General features: G+C 52.4%; 1 protein-coding gene across 1 annotated transcript; it reads left to right on the forward strand.

The window, feature by feature from the left end:
- Positions 1 to 8,576: 8,576 nt before the first annotated feature.
- Positions 8,577 to 19,580, forward strand: MAP1A (microtubule associated protein 1A). Its single transcript, XM_039232846.1, has 5 exons — positions 8,577 to 8,659; positions 8,924 to 9,064; positions 9,302 to 17,453; positions 17,602 to 17,822; positions 18,015 to 19,580. Exons 3-5 carry the CDS (start codon positions 9,452 to 9,454, stop codon positions 18,168 to 18,170), a joined length of 8,379 nt encoding a protein of 2,792 aa, XP_039088777.1. The 5' UTR covers positions 8,577 to 8,659; positions 8,924 to 9,064; positions 9,302 to 9,451; the 3' UTR covers positions 18,171 to 19,580.
- The last annotated feature ends 590 nt before the right edge of the window (positions 19,581 to 20,170 follow it).

Raw genomic sequence — 20,170 nt, forward strand, 5'->3', positions numbered from 1 at the left:
TACTAACATCTCTCTTTCCCCATCCCTCCCGCACACCCCAAGGCGTTCCGCAATCTCCCTGAGGCAGGGGAGCTCTATACACCCCCTGGGGCCACTCTGGTCACACCCGTCCGACCCGCAGTGTCATGGGTCTGACGTCTTGAAAGTCTTCACCATCCCCTGGAGAGTTCATGTTCCTACCTTAGTTTCTTCTTTAGGGTCCCTGAACAGGAACAGTGTGCTTTCTGAAAGCCCCGGACAAATCTTAAATCTCAGTGCCAGCGGTAAACCTGAGAGAGTGACCTTCGTGGCCACAAGCTCCTCAGCCCTCACCTCGCTCTCCAGTTGCCTGCCTGTGGCGCAGTGCTGCGGAGCCCCCTGCGGGTGGAAGCAAGCCCCGGGGGGGTTGGAGGCAAGGAGGGGGCATAGAAGGAGAGTCTAGAATACTATTTAGCTGTAAAGACCAAGAAGGCAGCCCCCAGTACCTGGGAACTGGCTCCCTTGAGTGTCACTTCTATCACAATTGGGCAACTCTGCAAGAAAATTACTACATACAAACTTATTAATGACCACGTTTAACCTAACCTCTGCCCTTCTCTCTCTGGCTCAGGCAAAGCTCGGAAAGGGCACAAGATAGGAAATAGACAGAGGCACTAGCCACCTTTCTTAAAGACGTCACTGAGGCTCATCATGGCAGTCCTTATCCTCTCCCTGTTCTTATCCCTTCTGTGAGCTTGGAAGTACTCCCCTAAGTCCACCCCCACTGACCTCTCTCTTTCTTTTTCTCTCACAGGGATTCTCTCCTGGAACATTGACTTATCATCCTTTGACTTGAACCAACAATTGAGACTCTTCATTACCCGGCACCTAGCTCACTTCTCCTCAGAGGTCAAAGGTTAGGACTAGTGTCATTTGTCTCAAGTTCTTTGGGTGAAGGCTGGTTACAGAATGTCAGAGGTCCAGTCTCCCTGGCAGAGCTGGTTTTGTGGGAGGTTTGGGTCAGGAAGAAGAAGGGGGTACTCCTGAGGGAAAAGTTGGAAAGCTCAGAAGCTATCCTCTGCATACCCAGTACTCTTCGCATACAGATGGTATGTATGATGATGCAAAGAGCCTGGAGAACAGAATTTCTACCTGACAAGAGGTGGTTTATGGACAGCTGTTGATATGCACTAAGGGAATGAGGTACTTCTCTTGAGTGATTAATCATCTCCCATGCAAAAATCCACTCTTTTTTTGTGTTCCTCTTTTTTTATATCCTAGCCTCTTTGCTTCCCTTTATAGAGATCTGTGAATCCCTGAGTCACCTTCCCAGATCCTTGCTTAGTACCTTTCCTTCAGTCTACACAGTCCCACCCTCCAAGTTTCAGGATTTCTGGTTCCTCCTTTGGTTCAGCCAACAGATCTCCAAAGCAGAGCAGAATCTCAGTACCAAAGGCTGATGGGCACCATCAAATCCAGGGTGGAAGCAGGGTCTCCTGGATTTGCTGCTACAAGAGATAGTCACACTCTGAGGTTTGACTCGGAGATCAAATCCACAGGATTCAATTTCCATTCTGCTGAGTGGGAGAAATGGGTTAGGGATTTGAGAAAATATTTCAGGACTATCATTCCATGATAGTATCTGTGAGGATACTGCAGAAAGCCCTATATCCCAGTATAAAAGTGTTGGGCATCTGGTCATGCTGTCAGTAAATGCTGACACACCAATCCATGTGCCAGTGCCTTTATGGAATATAAAATCCATCCAACTCAACAGTCACTGCCACCGAATGACTAAATTCATATCTTATACAGATCAGTCTCAATTATGCAGTGTAGTGGTTAGTTACCTCCCCTTCTCTTCCTATTCCTCCTGCTAACTGCCACATCTTTAGTCATTTCTCTGATCACTGACTCCTCTAGAGATGCTCCTAGAGAGAGGAGATGAGAGGGTTAATATGAGCAACGGTCCATTATCCTAGGAATATGTGCAGCATCTTAAAAAATGTGACGCTGGCATCTCTTTGATGTGACTGTCTTCCTGTGAAGCTAGCCACTCACTGTTTTGAGATGGCTTTCTACTTAGAATTATTCATGTCATGGCTTCTTCCATTAGCACTGATGATTGAAAATGGACAGTTTTAGCATTTGTTATTCCTACCATCTCTGGTACAAGCTGGATAAGGGGATGACAGAGGTGAAATTAATAATTGAACTGAAGTTTGGTGGATATGTGCTGATGTTAACAATATACACTGAATTCTCTAATTTTGTCCTTTGGGCCACAGAAATGTAAGAGTAGCCTGCATTCTGGAATGGTGTAAGAATGAAGAGAACTTAAACCATACTGCTTAGCCACTCTTCAGATTAGCATTCAAGGATGGTTGGGAAGATGCTTACAGAGTGATGCATAGTTATGCTCAGGCTTTTCTCAGAAATAACCACTAGTATATAAATACCTACTTGATCTTTATAATCAGTTTGCCATGGTGTCCTCCAGGGGCCTAGGACCATACTCCCAAGATCAGGGCTCACTTTAGTATGCTGAATTTTTTTTTTTAGGTTTAGACATTTTCATGGTGGCCTATGTCCCTGGAGAACAGTGGAGAATTTCCTGGAAAAACCCACATGGCTCAAGACAGCCACAGCCCCACCCCTGCTGGCTCCTCTCAGCTGTCCCCACAAACAACAGCCCAAAGCAGCTGCAGACACTGCCCCGCCCTTCAGCCTCCCATTTGCCAAGTGGCAAAGGGAACCAGGCTGCTGTGATGGACTCAAGGGGATATGCTATGGCTTAATCCTTTCTGCCCAACCCACAGACTAGGCCACCATCCCTCTCACCTCTCCTTAACCCTGGGACAAAAGGCTGAGAAAGGGAACAAACATGTATCCTACAGTCTCAGGGCAAGTGCAATCATTCCTATCCACTATCCACTCTTCACTCTCTGGAACACAGAAAAGGAAGGACCCACTGATGGAGTGTCAGTGGCCCAGCTCCTTCTAGTGGTCAAATCTGGTAAAGGCATTCCAAGGTGAATTTTGAGTGAGGTAGTCTCCAGTGGTGACTTGGAGCCTAACTTTCTAATCCTTCAGAGAATCTGGAGCTTCCAAGCATAATAAAACAAACCCAGAAACTATTAGGACAGTGGAAAACTGAGTTTAAACAACACTCTGATACTTCTACTATTGAGCATCTATAGGAAAGGGAGAAGTTTTCATAATTTAGAATTCATGATTGATATTCAAAGACTCTAAGAAACGTACACCGAAGGACCAATTTGCAGGCCTTCTTTGTGAGTCTCCATTACCAGTGCTGTGCTCTAAAAGTGGTATTTCTGTTACTTCTGCAAACATGAAAGCCATTCTGAATTAATATAGTAGCTTATTGGCCCTACAACTGGGGGGAGGGGGTGGTCTGCATTGCTATCTGAAATGGGAAAGCAGTGAACATGAATAGTACTTACCTTCCTTTGGGTTTATCTGGGAGCTAGGGGGTACTCTAGAGTTGGTCTGGTCTGAGAATCTGGTTTTAATCTAAATTTAATTCTGATCATAAATCTACAAAAAGGAGACAGACTTCCAGTGGCATTTGTGCACCTGCAGGTTTAGGATTCTAGGAATGAAGCACTTTTTCATCTTTTATGCCATTCATTCCTCACTGCATTATTAGAGGATGGTATTAATACTATACTCATTTTATAGTTCAGGAAGCAAGCTTTCAGAGAGGTTAAGTGGCTTGTTTAATGGCATGATTGATAAACTGGTAGTCGGGTATCAAATCCAGGACTTCTAGTCACATTTTGTGTCTGGACTCAGGCCTCTGTCTTTGGCATCTCACCACTTCATTGCAGCAGAGCCTAGGAACACAGCAGGTGGAGGTTCAGTTGTCATGGGTGGCTGTTCAGAGGGTGAGGGCTGAAGGATGACTCCAGTGTGGATTGGAACGATGCCCAGGGTGTGGCCCTTAGGGGTAGCAGCTGAGGATAAGGGGGGCTCTGCATTGGCTGGGAAATGTTATTTTGTTCTCCAGCCAAATGTCTGCTCAAGTTTCCCTCTTAGCACAACTCAGGGAGCCCTAGAAAGCAGATAGGAGATAGATGATTTGAGATGGTAAGAAATACAAAATATGAAGTTGCAGAAAGAAGGTGTTTTCCTTTTGTGATGCTCAAAATTCAGCCTAGTTTGTGTTGTGTATCTCTGCAGATGGCCTCCTCAATCCAAATGGGGCTGTTGCCATGTTGCTGCTTTGCATCTCCGGATCTGAGCAAAGCAAAGATTCCTCCTCCTCTGTCCCCGTCCCCCCCCCAAGTTCTGGTGACTCAGCTCCTCCTCTCCTCTGGCTACAGTTAAGGGGGGGAGGGAGGATGCTGAGAACAGAGACTATTTTGGCTTCTCTGACCTTCAAAAGCAGCTTTTGGCAGTCTGGGGCAGGGGTGGGGCTGGTGCTGGGTTTGAGTGGGTGGATGTCAATGTGTGGAAGGCATTAGGAGTTGGCCAAGACTGGAGAGGGTTGATGGGAGGGAAGAGGGCAGGGAAGGACTCTATGGGAGCCTGAGCATCACTGGCTTGGAACTGTGTGCTAGTTCTTTCAAGATCCTCCCTTTGAGTCTTTTGAGTGCTGAAACAGAGGTAGAGACTAAGGGAAACAGCCAACAATGGAAGGAGTAAGATAGTATAAGAAAGAGACATCAGAAAAAATAGAAAAGTGCAGAGACAAGGAGAGCACAGGGACCCAATACCCTACAAAGGCATAAGATTTTTTTTTAAGTCCAGAGTACTTTATGTAACTTAATAATTGGCTTGTAGCAAAAAAAAAAAAAAAATCTCACTTGGGCCTGGGGCCCTGGTGATTCTCCTTGGTCCCTGTTAATTCTCTCACTGAAAAGCAGAAAGCGCCCAGCCTCTTCAGATCCAATGACCCAAGAATTCCAAGTATCGGTGCTAGTGTGGTTACTACGACTGCATTGACATAGGACTACATGCAGCTCCCAGGGTCCCTGTGCCCCATCCCAGAAGGGCTAGGGACCATGTGTCCACTCCAGAATTTCACCTACACTGCAACCTAAAATGAGACTTCTATCCTCCCCTGGTTTCCGCAGATGTGGCTCAAAAGCCCAGAGTTCACCCTATCTCCAGCCTTCATCTCAAGCAGTCTCCTCACTTTTACTCCGTTCATTCGTTCAGGCCCCCAACTCCTTTGTCTCCTGCTCCTCCAGGGACTGAAGGTCATTCCCTGGGTCTGAGGGGAGAGGCGGCAGATGGTTCCTGAGGGAAGGGGGAGGACCCAGGCAGCCCACACCTCCTGTATCTCTGCAGTGTGCCATAGCACAGGGCTTTGGGCTTTGGCTGATGCTAAAAGGGCATTTCTTGACTAAGCAACCTTGAGGGGAGAAAGACCCTGGCTCTTTGAGCTACTAGACAACTCCTCAGCCACCCAGAGCCAAGCAGAAGCATCAGAGCACTGACACTGTGAAGGCAAAGAAACAGTTAAGTCTCCATTGCCTCGTCATGGACCAGCCCCTCTTCCCCGCCCAGGCGCCGCCCTCCCCATCAAGCCCCCCCCCCCTCCCACCCCAAGTGCGGCAGACTCTTCCCTGAAGCTGCCGGCTGAGGCCGGAGCTGCAGCCTCCATGAGGGGCTCCCGCCCACACCCCAGGGTAAGAACCAAACCAAAGGGCTTTGCATGTGTGTGTGTGGGGCGGGGGGGAATGCTGTGGCAGGGGTAGTGGGAAAGGAGTTGATACCTAATCTGGCGTGTTTGGAATTTGCCCGTCAGGGTAGGCAGGGTGGAGGGACTGAGAGAAAAGATGAACATTACTGGCTATGGGGTCAGCTTGGACCCAGGACCAGGCGGAGGCCAGTGGGGCCAGGACTGTGACAGTCCACCTCTCAGGCTGGGCTGGGTTGGGAGACATCAGCCTAGGGGCAGCAGCAGAGGGTTGTGTCACTGGCTCTGCCTGGTAGCTTGAGGTGCTGGAGGACTTTGATGGTTGTCTTTGGGCAGAGGCAGAAGAATCTGAAGGAAAGGCGGATGTTACGGGAATGCGACTAATGGGAGGGTCTCTGGTGTCAGCTGCTGGATTGCTCAGCTGCTCCAATGCTGGGGGTGACCGGGATAGCGAGTTTTTGCCAAGTAAGGGAATGTGGGGGACACTGTGGAAAAAAAGGGAGGAAAGGGTCACTAAGACGTGGCACGCGCCTCTTCATAGACCAACCTATTTGCAGTGGACCCCCCCCCCCCCATTCCCTGCAACCGGCTTGAGACTGGGACTCTAAGCCCCTGCTTCTGGCTCCCTCTGGAGATTGAGAGCACTCCCTCCCTGGCAGCTGCCCCGCATTCCCAGTCCTGTCAAACCTACGGGTTCCAAGTCTCAGCCCCACCCCCACCCCATCCCCGCTTCTCTTCCCAAGATGGGGGCTCTGGAACAGAGGCGCCAGTTTCTTCTTCCTCTCTGTGTCCCCCCTCCTCACCCCCCATGCAGAGGCAGCCAAGAAAATGACTTGTCATGCTGGGGTGGGGGGTGGGGGCGGAGCTGGAGCCGGAGCTCAGCGCGCACACTCACACACTGCGGCAAACTGCAGCTGCCCAAGCGCCCCCCCCCCTTCTGCCTCACTGCGGAGACACCTGCCCTCCTGCCTGCTCAGCCTTGGTGCTCCCCAGCCCACCCCCGCAGCATCACTGGTCAAGGGGAAGTGCCCCTGCCTCATTCGAAAGAAAACAGAAAAACAAGTCAATTCCCTTCAGTGGGATTGCTGAGGGAGCAGAAGAGAGAAATACGGCTTTTTCCCAGGCCTCAAAAGGAGGGGTGCACGAGATAGACCAGGTAGATGCCAGTCAGAACTGGAGAGCACATGGGTGAGGAACAGGGTCTTCACCAAGATGTTAACTGGGATCAGAGAAGTCTAGTGGTTATACACAGGGGACTGTGAGGAATGGTCGACTGGTGGAGGAAGATTGGTAGATAGAAAACAAATCAGTCTGTACCACAGATTTTCTCATTCAGACCCTCCTAGCTCGAATGTGTGACCTGTGTGTGTATGTTGGCAGTCGGGTAGGATTTGCCCTTTTAAATCTGAACTACTCATGACTAACCTGGCGCTTCCCTGAACCTTTATATCCCTCATCTGCCCAAGAGCTGCCCCAGCCTGTCTCTAAGGTGGTTCTCATCCTCTGAACTGACCTCAAAGCTTCCCTCAATTCCCAAGTTAATAGAAGAGAACCCTTGAACTCCTCTTGGGCCCCACCCACCCTCTATGAGGTTTGTTCTTCTGACACATTTACAGTTCATTTCCCCTGCAGCTGCAAGTGCAGCCCTCTGCTGCCAAATTTGCCTGATCCTGGCACTATGGTTCCTCCTCATAACAAAGGCCCTGGCCCCAGTCTCCTCACACCCAAGCCCCAGAAAGGGGAAAGAGCTGGATCACAGAAGAGGGTCTAGGGGACAGATTATGAATACTCCCACCAATATCTTCCAGACAGCCCACTCCCCGAGCCATCTGTTCAACTCTCTGTCTGCAAGGTAACGCCACTGTGTACGTCAGTCAGGAAGGGCAGGAGCAGGGGATGACAGCATCCTCCATTATCTTCTAAGCTGCCACTTTCTTTGCTGCATTGCTCGGTTCATGTGTCTGCAGGAGGGAAGTTGACAGGGGTTGAGGCTGTTTTGTCTTTCTCCATGGCCTGGGGAACACTCTGAATCTCTCCTTCCTTATTTGCGGGTTTGTTTGTTTGTTTTTTTGTGGACCCCTATCTCCCATCTCCATGGCATAGGGCTCATAGGAGAAGGGCAAGGATGAGAGAAGAAATTGCTCACAAGGGATGGGTTGTGAGGCAGTGAACCAGGCCTCTCTTGTGCCTGGGGACATGGGGGTAAGGTGGGAGAGGGAGTTGTAACCTTTGGTGGTGGGAACAGCATGATTGTGTACATGCTTGTGAGCGCAGGCTTGGTCTCTGAAGAACGAGAGAACAGAACAAGAAATTATACTCCTATTTCTAGTCTTTGAATTGTAAAAACCCAAGGGTTTAGATAGATAGAAACGGCGTCTTTTGGAAAATGGGAATTCTGGCCTTGGATGGGGAATGGGAAAGAGGATGGAGAGCCTGTAGACACTGCAAAGTGCCCATCTCATGTTTCCAGGCACTCAGCTGGCATGATAAGCCCAGGGCAGAGGCAGGCTAGTGAGGAGAGAGCTGAGTAAGCATCACAACCCCAGGAGCCCTCCCTCCAGCTGAGCCCCCCATCCCCAGGCAGCACCAGGAGCTTAGTGCTCGAGAGGGACAAAAGCTTCTTGTCAATAGGGCAGCCTGAGGCAGGAGTTTCAGGCCGAGGGGGTGGGGGTACCAGACTGAGCAGGCAGAGGGTTTGGCATATGAAGGGGGGAGAGAAGACAGCCAGTATGGGAGAAGGGAGGAGGAAACCCTGAAAGGGAAGGGCTTGAGGAGCCAGTTCCTGGACCTTACTCAGCAGTATCCAAAGTGGCAGGATCTAAGGATAGCTAGATTCCTCTTTCCCCTCAGCTCCATTTTCTGACAGTACATTTTTTTCTCTCCTCCCGACACAATGCCTCTCCTTTTTATTATACCCACTCTCTTCAATACAAAATCCTGCATCTCTCAGGCCAGAGGACCCTCTGCCACCAGAGTGAGATCCTAGAGACCGTCATCCTGGTAAACCCCAGTGCCGACAGCATCAGCTCTGAGGTAAGGCCAGGGCCTGTGCCTTGCCATGAGGGCTTGTTAGAAGTGCTATAACCCACCCCTGCCAGTACTACTGCCATGAGGCCAAGAATTCCCAGACTTGGCTTTGAACCATCTAAAATGCCTTACAACCCCCAGCCCCACACTGGAGGTGTTGTGACCTACGAGTGGGGAGCGAGTCTTTGCAGTACTGAGGGGAACCAGGAACATCCAGTGCCCTTCCCTGCGTTTCCCACATCCATGACCACTTCTGTCCTTCCATTCTAGGTTCACCGTCTCCTTAGCAGTCCATCAGCTCACAAACTACTGATCTTGAGTGGGCAAAGTTTAGAGCCCGGGGGAGACCTCATCCTACAGAGTGGCACCTACTCTTATCAGAACTTTGTCCAGGTCCTTCACAACCCAGAGGTAAGTTCCATGTCTGAGTGTCTGGGAGGAATGGAAACTGGGGCAGGACTAGAGCTGTGGGGAGGGATCCCAGGATGGGAAAATCTTATGTTGCCTGAAGGTTCGGAACTCTGGCAGAAAGGTAGGGGGCGGTCACCTTGCAAAGAGGTGGTAACGAGCAGATTGAATTTGATTTAGGTTAAGGCAACCCCAGGTCTCTACCTGACCTGATCAGCCTTTCATCTCCCATTCCTCTAGATTGCCCAATTGCTCAGCAATAGAGACCCTGGAATCCAGGCCTTCCTCACCGTTTCCTGCTTAGGGGAAGGAGATTGGAGCCACCTGGGACTATCCAGTTCCCAAGAGACCCTGCACCTCCGACTAAACCCTGAGCCCACACTGCCCACCATGGATGGTGTGGCTGAATTCTCTGAGTACGTCTCTGAGACTGTGGATGTGCCATCTCCCTTTGACCTGCTAGAGCCTCCCACCTCAGGGGGCTTCCTCAAGCTCTCCAAGCCTTGCTGCTATATCTTCCCTGGTGGCCGGGGAGACTCTGCCCTCTTTGCTGTTAATGGTTTCAACATCTTGGTGGATGGTGGCTCTGATCGCAAGTCCTGCTTCTGGAAGCTGGTACGGCACCTGGACCGCATTGACTCAGTGCTGCTCACACATATTGGGGCAGATAACCTGCCAGGCATCAATGGACTCCTGCAGCGCAAAGTGGCAGAACTGGAGGAGGAGCAGTCCCAGGGCTCTAGCAGCTACAGTGACTGGGTGAAGAACCTCATCTCCCCTGAGCTTGGAGTTGTCTTCTTCAATGTGCCCGATAAGCTGCGGCTACCTGATGCCTCCCGGAAAGCCAAGCGCAGCATTGAGGAGGCCTGCCTCACTCTGCAACACCTAACCCGCCTAGGCATCCAGGCCGAACCTCTTTACCGTGTGGTCAGCAACACCATTGAGCCACTGACCCTCTTCCACAAGATGGGTGTGGGCCGGCTGGACATGTATGTCCTCAACCCTGTCAAGGACAGCAAGGAGATGCAGTTCCTCATGCAAAAGTGGGCAGGCAATAGTAAAGCTAAGACAGGCATTGTGTTGGCTAATGGAAAGGAAGCTGAGATATCTGTGCCCTACCTGACTTCTATCACTGCTCTGATTGTCTGGCTACCAGCCAATCCCACTGAGAAGATTGTACGTGTGCTTTTTCCAGGGAATGCTCCCCAAAACAAGATCCTGGAGGGCCTGGAAAAGCTTCGGCACCTGGACTTCCTGCGGTACCCTGTGGCTACACAGAAGGACTTGGCCTCTGGGGCTGTGCCTGCCAACCTCAAACCCAGCAAAATCAAACAGCGGGCTGACAGCAAGGAGAGCCTCAAGGCCACTGCCAAGACAGCTGTAAGCAAACTGGCCAAACGGGAGGAGGTGGCTGAAGAGGGAGCCAAGGAGGCCCGCTCAGAACTGGCCAAGGAGTTAGCCAAGACGGAGAAAAAAGTAAAAGAGTCATCTGAGAAGCCCCCAGAGAAGCCTATCAAGCCTGAGAGGGTGAGGACAGAGTCGAGTGAGGCACTGAAGGCAGAGAAACGAAAGCTGATCAAAGACAAGGTAGGGAAGAAGCACCTGAAAGAAAAGATCTCAAAGCTGGAAGAGAAAAAAGACAAAGAGAAAAAAGAGATCAAGAAGGAGAGGAAGGAGCTCAAGAAGGATGAAGGAAGGAAGGAGGAGAAGAAGGATGCCAAGAAGGAGGAAAAGAAGAAAGATACCAAACCTGAGGTCAAGAAAATTTCCAAGCCAGACCTGAAGCCTTTTACCCCTGAGGTACGTAAGACCCTCTACAAAGCCAAGGCCCCTGGCAGAGTCAAAATGGACAAGAGTCGGGCTGCCCGTGGGGAGAAGGAGCCGTCCTCTGAGCCCCGAACACCCCCAGCCCAGAAGGGAGCTATACCACCCCCGACAGTCAGTGGGCACAGGGAGCTGGCTCTGTCTTCACCAGAGGACCTCACACAGGACTTTGAGGAGTTGAAGCGTGAAGAGAGAGTGTTGCTGGCTGAACAAAGGGACCTAGGACTAGGAGAGAAACCACTTCCTCCAGACACTGCAGAGGAGGGACCCCCAAGCACAACCAGCCAGGGGATACCACCCTCTGTCCCAGGGCTGGAACAAGAAGAGCCTATGATGAAGGAGAGAGAGGTTGTCCCAGACATCCCTGAAGAAAAAGGCAGCAAGGATAGAGGCCCAGACTCTGGGGCTGAAACAGAGGAAGAGAAAGATACCTGGGAGGAAAAGAAGCATAAAGAAGAAGAGAGGCTCCCTGATAAAATAGAAGCCAGAGAGGAAAGTGAACCTGAGGTAAAGGAGGATGTGGTAGAGAAGGCTGAGTTAGAAGAAATGGAGGAGATGCACCCTTCAGATGAGGAGGAAGAGGAAGAGACAAAGGCTGAAGGTTTTTACCAAAAACATATGCAGGAAGCCTTGAAGGCAACTCCAAGGGGCAGGGAGGCCCTCGGGGGTCGGGAAGCAGGACTCCAAGGCAGAGTTCCTGAGAAGGAGACCTCATCATTCCTAAGCAGCCTGGCCACACCTGCAGGAGCTACTGAGCATGTCTCTTACATCCAGGATGAGACAATCCCTGGCTACTCAGAGACAGAGCAAACCATCTCAGATGAGGAGATTCATGATGAGCCAGAGGAACGCCCAGCTCCACCTAGATTTCCTACAAGTACCTACGACCTCCCTGGGCCTGAGGGTCCTGGCCCCTTTGAGGCTAGCCAGGCTACAGACAGTGCTGTTCCTGTCACCTCCAGCAAGGGCTATGGAGCACCAGAGACTGAACTCACCTACCCTCCCAACATGGTGGCCGCCCCTTTGGCTGAAGAGGAACACGTGTCCTCAGCCACCTCAATCACTGAATGCGACAAGCTTTCTTCCTTTGCCACATCCGTGGCTGAGGACCAGTCTGTGGCTTCACTCACAGCTCCTCAGACAGAAGAGACAGGCAAGAGCTCCCTGCTGCTCGACACAGTCACAAGCATTCCCTCATCCCGCACTGAAGCCACTCAGGGCTTGGACTATGTGCCATCAGCTGGTACCATCTCACCCACCTCCTCACTGGAAGAAGACAAGGGCTTTAAATCACCACCCTGTGAGGATTTCTCTGTGACTGGTGAGTCAGAGAAGAAAGGAGAGATTGTAGGGAGAGGCTTGCCTGGAGAGAGAGCCGTGGAAGAGGAAGAGGAGACCACAAATGTAATGGTGTCTGAGAAACTTCCCAGTCAGTTTGGAGCCCCGATGTTTGGTGCCCCTGGGCATACCCTACATTCAGGGGAACCAGTCCTTGGAGAAGTGGAGGAGCGCTGCCTTAGCCCAGATGACAGCACAGTGAAAATGGCCTCTCCTCCACCATCTGGCCCACCCAGTGCCACCCACACACCCTTTCATCAGTCCCCAGTGGAAGAAAAGTCTGAGCCCCAAGACTTTCAGGAAGTAGGCTCCTGGGGAGGAACTAGGCGTACACCAGGTGTGGGCAAGGAAGATGCTGCAGAGGAGACAGTTAAGCCAGGGCCTGAAGAGCTCACACTGGAGGAGGGAAAGGTGCCTCCTCCCAGGAGTCCCCATGCCCAGGAAGCACCTGTCAGTATTGTTGGGGAAGAGACAGGCTACACTATCCAGCTATTGCCAGAACAGGACAAAGCAATAGTCTTTGAGACTGTGGAGGCAGGAGAGCTCACAGGCCCAGTTCTGGGAACAGAAGCCCTTCCCAGAGATTTGAGAACGCCACTTCAAGAACCTGGTGAAACTCAGAAAGATAAGGTGCTTCAGTTTCCTGACCAAAGCCTCTCCCCTGAAGATGCAGAATCCGTATCTGTACTCAGTGTGGTCTCACCAGACACAGCCAACCAAGAAGCCATCCCCAGGTCTCCCTGTGGCCTGACAGAGCAGCATCTACACAAAGATCTTTGGCCAGAGGTATCTCCAGAAGACACCCAGTCACTTTCTCTCTCAGAAGAAAGTCCCAGCAAGGAGACTTCTCTGGATATCTCTTCTAAGCAGCTCTCTCCAGAAAGCCTTGGCACCCTCCAGTTTGGGGAACTAAGTCTTGGAAAGGAAGAAAAGGGGCCTCTGATGCAGGCTGAGGACACCTCTCACCACCTAGTGCCCACGTCTATTCCAGAACGCTGTGCAGCCACATTGTCACCTCCCACAGATGGAACCACTGGATACTCTGTACTGGCAGACATTGCAGATGAGAGCCCTGATAGAAGGTTACCTCCCAGCCCCTTCTCTCACCCTACATCGTTGGGAGATGGGAAGCACTCAGCTGGTGTGATCACAAGCCCTGGTGAACACATTCTGACACCTGACAGCTCCCTCACCAAGAGCCCTGAGTCTTTGCCAAGCCCTGCCATGGAGAGCATTGCCATGGAGTGGGAAGGTAAAGTTCCAGAGTTGAAAGACAGAACCCCAGAAGAGAGGGAAAAGGGACCTGAACCAAAAGATGAAGTCTTACAGCAGGATAAAACTCTGGAGCAGAAGGATGCCATTGTAGAGCAAAAGGATACAGCCACTGGTCAGAAAGATAAGGCTCTGGAAGAGAAGAATAAGGCTGTAGATGAGGCTTTAGAACAAAAACACAGAAACTTACAACAAAAAGACGCAGTCCTGGAACAGAAGGACAAGGCCTTGGAACCAAAAGACAATGACTTAGAACAAAAAGACAAGGTTCTGGAACAGGAGGACAAGACCCCAGAAGAAAAAGGTGAAACCTTAGAACAAAAAGTCAGAGACACGGACCATAAAGACAAGGCTCCAGAGGACAAGGTCCCTGAATTAAAGGGCAAGGCCTCAGGACAGATAGGTGAAGCCCCTGAGCGGGAGGACAAGGCCCATGGACAGGAGGATAAAGCCTTAGAACAAAAAGACATGGACTCAGAACAAAAAGGCAAGACCCAAGAACAGAAGGAGGAGGCCTTGGAAAAGAAGGATGAGGCCTTAGAACAAAAATACTGGGCCTTAGGACAGAAGGATGAAGCCCTGAAACAAAACAATGAGGCCACTGAACAGAAAGATAAGGCTCTAGAAAAGAAGGACAAAACTCAGGAGCAGGAGAGCCCAGTGCAGGAGGATAAAGCCATGAAACCAAAGGAGAAGATCCTAGAGGAAAAATCTCCAGAAAAAGTTGAGGCTGTGCAACAGAAAGAAGAAGCTCTGCTGGAGAAGACCAAAGTTCTGGGGCTGGAAGAGAGCCCAGTGCATGAGGACAAGGCCCGCGATCAGGGAGAGAAGCTCTGGAAGGAGCAGGATGTGACACGGGAGTGGCAAGAAACATCTCCATCCAGAGATGAGCCAGTTGGAGAACAAAAACAGCCTGCCCAGACCTGGGAGGACACATCTCCTGAACAGGAGGGCAGGTACTGGAGGGGTAGAGAGGATGTGGCCCTGGAACAGGACACATACTGGAGGGAGCTGAGCTGTGAGCGCAAGGTCTGGTTCCCTCATGAGCTGGATGGCCAGGGGGCCCGGCCACGGTACACCGAAGAGCGGGAGAGCACTTTCCTCGATGAGGGGCCAGATGATGAACAAGAAGTGCCCCCACTGGAACACACGCCTCAGAGCCCCTGGGCCTCAGACTTCAAGGGTTTCCAGGAGCCCTCACCGCAGAAGGGGCTGGAGGTGGAGCGCTGGCTTGCTGAGTCACCCGTTGGGCTGCCACCAGAGGAAGAGGACAAGCTGACCCGTTCCCCTTTTGAGATCATCTCTCCTCCAGCCTCCCCACCTGAGGTGGTTGGACAGAGGGTTCCTCCAGCTCCCGGACGAGAAAGCCCTATCCCAGAGCCTGAGCCCATGCCACCCGTGAGGAATGAACCTACCACCCCCTCATGGCTGGCTGACATTCCACCATGGGTGCCCAAGGACAGACCCCTGCCTCCTGCACCCCTCTCCCCAGCTCCAGCTCCCCCCACACCTGCCCCAGAACCACACACTCCTGCACCCTTCTCCTGGGGCACCACCGAGTATGACAGTGTGGTGGCTGCAGCACAGGAGGCAGCAGCTGAGTTGGAAGGTGGGCCATACTCTCCCTTGGGGAAGGACTACCGCAAAGCTGAAGGGGAGAGGGAAGAAGAAGGTGGAGCTGGGGCTCCTGGCAGCAGCCCTCAAAGCTCAAAGGTCCCAGAGGCCAGCGAAAGCCATCCAACCAGGGAGCCCGAACAGACAGAACCGGAGCAGAGAGAGCCCACACCCTATCCTGATGAGAGAAGTTTCCAGTATGCAGACATCTATGAGCAGATGATGCTTACTGGACTTGGCCCTGCATGCCCCACTAGAGAGCCTCCACTGGGGGCAGCTGGGGACTGGCCCCCACGCATCTCAGCCAAGGAGGAGGCTGCTGGCCGAAACCCATCTGCAGAGAAGGAGCTTTCGTCTCCTGTCTCACCCAAGAGCCTCCAATCTGACACTCCAGCCTTTAGCTATGCAGCCCTTGCAGGACCTACTTTACCCCCTAGGCAAGAGCCTGAGCCAGGTCCAAGTGTGGAGCCCAGCCTCACCCCACCTGCAGTGCCCCCTCGTGTTCCTATCCCCCGGAGCAAAGGCCCAAGCCCCCCTGTTAATGGTAATATCCTGAGCTGTAGCCCAGATAGGAGAACCCCATCCCCCAAGGGATCAGGCCAGGGCCACTGGGATGACAGCACTAGTGACTCAGAGCTGGAGAAGGGGGCACGGGAACAGCCAGAGAAAGAAGCCGAGTCCCCCAGTCCTCCTCACCCCATCCCTGCAGGGGCCCCTACATTGTGGCCTGAAAGTGAGGCACATACCAGCCCTCCCTCGGACTCACACCTGGGCCCTGCCCGACCCAGCCTGGACTTCCCTGCTTCAGCCTTTGGCTTCTCCTCATTGCAGCCAGCTCCCCCACAGCTGCCCTCTCCCGCTGAACCCCGCTCAGCACCCTGTGGCTCCCTTGCCTTTTCTGGAGACCGAGCTCTGGCTATAGCTCCAGGGCCCCCAACCAGAGCTCGGCATGATGAGTACCTAGAAGTGACCAAGGCCCCCAGCCTGGACTCCTCACTGCCCCAGCTCCCGTCACCCAGCTCTCCTGGGGCTCCTCTTCTCTCCAGTCTGCCAAGACCTGCTTCACCAGCCCTGTCTGAAGGCTCCTCCTCTGAGGCCACCACACCTGTGATTTCGAGTGTGGCTGAGTGCTTCCCTCCTGGCCTGGAGGCTGCAGAAAGGGGGTCTGGAGAGCTGGTCTCAGGAATGGAACCAGCTGCCCACAGCCTCTGGGACCTTACTTCTCTGAGCCCAGCACCCCCAGCTTCACAGGACTTGGCCCCAGCTCCACCTCCAAGCTTGCCTGGAGACATGGATGATAGCACTCTGCCCTGCCGCCTGGAGTGCACAGGGGCCACCACCGAGAAGCCAAGCCCATTGCAGAGCCCCTCTGGGGATTGTGCCACCAATGGCCCAACTGAAACCAGCCCCAAACCCCCAGGCCCTACCCTGGCCAAGGCTGAGAAAGAAGCAGCTGAGACTTGCCCTGCCTGGGAACGTGGGGCCTGGCCTGAGGGAGCTGAGAGGAGTTCCCGGCCTGACACACTGCTCTCCCCTGAGCATCCACTGTGCCCTGGAGGGGCTTCTGGAGGCCAACCCAGAAGTGTCTCCCCTGAGGTTGAGGCTGGGCCCCAGGGATGTGCTGCTGAGCTCCGGCCTCACCGAGGGGAACTCTCCCCATCTTTTCTGAACCCACCTCTGCCCCGATCCACAGATGAAGGTGACCTCTCAACTGAAGAAGCTCGGCTAGTAGGGAGGGGAGGGCGGCGCCAGGCAGGGGGCTCAGGGGCCACAGGGGGCCCATGCCCTGTGGCTGATGAGACACCCCCAACATCAGCCAGTGACTCAGGCTCCTCACAATCAGATTCTGATGTTCCACCAGAAACTGAAGAGTGTCCATCTATCACAGCTGAGGCAGCTCTCGACTCAGATGAAGATGGGGACTTCCTGCCTGTGGACAAAGCTGGAGGGGTCAGTGGGACTCACCACCCCAGGCCTGGCCATGACCCACCCCCTATCCCCCAGCCAGACCCCCGCCCATCCCCTCCTCGCCCTGATGTGTGCATGGCTGACCCTGAGGGGCTCAGCTCAGAATCTGGAAGGGTAGAAAAACTACGTGAGAAAGAGAAAGCCCAGGGGAGAGTAGGGCGCAGGGCCCCAGGCAGGGGCAAGCCAGCATCTCCTGCCCGGCGTCTGGATCTTCGGGGAAAACGCTCACCCACCCCTGGTAAAGGGACTGCAGATCGAGCAACTCGGGTCCCACCCCGACCACGCAGCACTCCAAGCCAGGTCACCCCAGCAGAGGAAAAGGATGGACACAGCCCCATGTCCAAAGGCCTAGTCAACGGACTCAAGGCAGGACCATGTAAGTATAATGTGAAAAGTTAGAGAGATTGTGGGTTGGGGTTGGGTGTGGCTGGTCAAAGACTCCAGGAGTAGGAGGGGTTGTGGGAGGAAGATTGCTAAAAGTGTTCTATTTTACCTCTGCAATGAGTCCTGGCTTGTCTCTACAGCGGCCTTGAGTTCCAAGGGCAGCTCCGGCTCCCCTGTATACGTGGATCTCGCCTATATCCCGAATCATTGCAGTGGCAAGACTGCTGACCTTGACTTCTTCCGTCGAGTGCGTGCATCCTACTATGTGGTCAGTGGGAATGACCCTGTCAATGGGGAGCCAAGCCGGGCTGTGCTGGATGCCCTGCTGGAGGGCAAGGCCCAGTGGGGGGAGAATCTTCAGGTGAGTGGCAAGGGATGCCAAGGAGGAGGTCTGGTCAAAGCTTACTCAGTAGAAAACAGTCTATTCATAAGAGGACTGAACCCTTTCTATGGGCAGGGGGCTACTTCCTAGACCATCAGGCGTGATGCCCCATCCCCCTCACTTACCTTCCCTTCATAATGTCACATCAGGCATGTCTTGTCTCTCTCCTAGGTGACTCTGATCCCTACTCATGACACGGAGGTGACTCGTGAGTGGTACCAACAGACTCATGAGCAGCAGCAACAACTGAATGTTTTGGTCCTGGCGAGCAGCAGCACCGTGGTCATGCAAGATGAGTCCTTCCCAGCCTGCAAGATTGAGTTCTGAAAGAACCACTCTCCTTTCCCCAGGAATCTGCTTCCCCAGCTCCCTTAGAGAATGGCTATTGCTAAGTCCTTTGGGGTTGAGCGACATGGGAGCTGGGGTGGGAGAGACAGGGAACAGGATGTCTTGTTGTGGGAACTTGGGCTGGGCTAAATGGGAGGGGTTGTCCCTCCCCCTCATCCATACCCAAGAGGATTTTCAAAACCAAAGGCAACAGGGATTGGATAGAGGGAGGGTACAAAATTAGGATAGGAGGTCATCTGATGCCTGAGAACCATGGAATGACACCCTCTCCTAACACTACCAAATGTTTGTATTGGGTTGGGAGGAAGGATGGGTCTCAGCAACTTCCTCCTTCGTGGAGGGAGAGCATATATCCCCAAGCCCAGGGACCTCTTTGTCTCTATTTAGGAACCCAAGGAAGGATCTCCAATAATAATTTATGTGACCTGGGGCAGGATTCTGTCAGTAAGGTACCCAGAGCTGCGCCTCTTCCTCCATCTCCCATTCTCTTACCCATTAGGGTCGGGGTTCCAGCAGGGGTCTAGGGGTACACCACTGCTATACTGTCCCACTGCTCCCCTCCATATCTGAATGTCTCAGTCCAAAACTTGAAGCTCTTTTGACCAACAGATTGGTGAGAGAAGAAAGCTGCTTATCCTCCCAGCCCCTGCTTCATACCATTCACATCCCAGAGCTGTGCCCAGACCAGGCCTATTGCACAGCACAAAGAGGGGCAAGGAGAGCCCAGCTCCAATTCCAGAATTCCTCCAAGCTCCCTGACCTTTTGAAGTTTTTACCTACCCATTCCAATTATCCTCATCCCTTTTCATCCCCTGCTTGGCTTCTCTGCATGTGGTCATCTGCTGTGGCCTGGTGTGTAATGGGTTAAAAATAAGCCACTGCCTGACATCCCAACATTTGACACCCCAGCAATGTGTGACTCCCCCAACATTCCACTATGCCATCCTGCAGCTGAAATGGGAACACTGGCTGCCTTTCCAGCCCCAAACTCTTGGACAGAGGATCTGGGAGGTAGAGGCCATGCCAGAGAACTTGGGGAAAATGAAAGGAAGGGAAGAGGGAGACGAAGCTGAGCTAAAGCTGAACTCCTACTGAGTAAGATGAAAACAGGCTGAAAAAACCACCCCAGGAGAGGACCTCTCCCCAAGCAAGCCAATGAGCAGCCCTGCCAGACTACCGCCGGACTGAGAAATCCAGACGCTCGTCAGGGCTCGGCTTCTCTGCCAAATGACTGTGTGGAAACTAAAATGAGCCGGTCTGTGTTCTTCCTAGCTCCCACTCTCCCTGTGCTGCTGTGCTCTGCTCCTCCCCACACTTCCCTGCTATAGTTCCCAGCTGCTGTAATGGAGCCGCCTCCAATTCTAACAATAAAATCAAGTTCATTACAGATGCTGTCGTGGTGCTTAAGCTTTTTCTGACTCTACACATTGCTTAGTTCCTGGGCCTTGGCTTCTACCTCTCTGCTTCTCTCAGCATTGCGATTTATTTCAATGTCTTTTATAACTGGAAGCAGCTCCAGGACCCAGGGAAGCCAGAGGACATAAGGTGGATAAAGGGAGAAAAACTGTGAGGAGCCAGCATAATTTTTGAAAATGAAAATGCCAGAGTATGAGGAATAGGGGCCTAGGGTGGGGAGATACATTTGGTTTGGGGGAGGAAAGAGGAGCAGGGGGTCTAGGAAGGGGATCTGCATACTGTGGGATCAAGAGCTGAGGACTGAATAACCAGGATCAGATACCCTGGAAAAGGGAACACCGAAGAGGCAGAGTTGAGAAGCCCTAAGAGATCCATAGCCTATTGAGGTTGTAAAGAGCACTCACCGGTGCCTTTAGACTTTCCACAGAGTTAATGCTGGATTTTTCCCTTGCAATGAAACCTAGGAATGTCAGGAGAGGCCAGGTTGTGAATATAAATATATGGGAAAGGGGATATTCCAGCTCTCCCCAGTGTACTGGGCTTTCCCAATGTAAATGTGTCGA

The sequence above is a fragment of the Hyaena hyaena genome, unplaced genomic scaffold (assembly GCF_003009895.1).
Source record: "Hyaena hyaena isolate Hyena2069 unplaced genomic scaffold, ASM300989v1 scaffold_70, whole genome shotgun sequence".
Classification (NCBI taxonomy): Eukaryota; Metazoa; Chordata; class Mammalia; order Carnivora; family Hyaenidae; genus Hyaena; species Hyaena hyaena.

Bases quoted from the DNA above. Each gene is read 5' to 3' on its own strand.
- MAP1A (XM_039232846.1), top strand. From the start codon at position 9,452: ATGGATGGTGTGGCTGAATTCTCTGAGTACGTCTCTGAGACTGTGGAT. The intron at 17,454-17,601 runs GTAAGTATAATG...TTGTCTCTACAG, and splicing joins CGGACTCAAGGCAGGACCAT to CGGCCTTGAGTTCCAAGGGC. The intron at 17,823-18,014 runs GTGAGTGGCAAG...TCTCTCTCCTAG, and splicing joins AGTGGGGGGAGAATCTTCAG to GTGACTCTGATCCCTACTCA.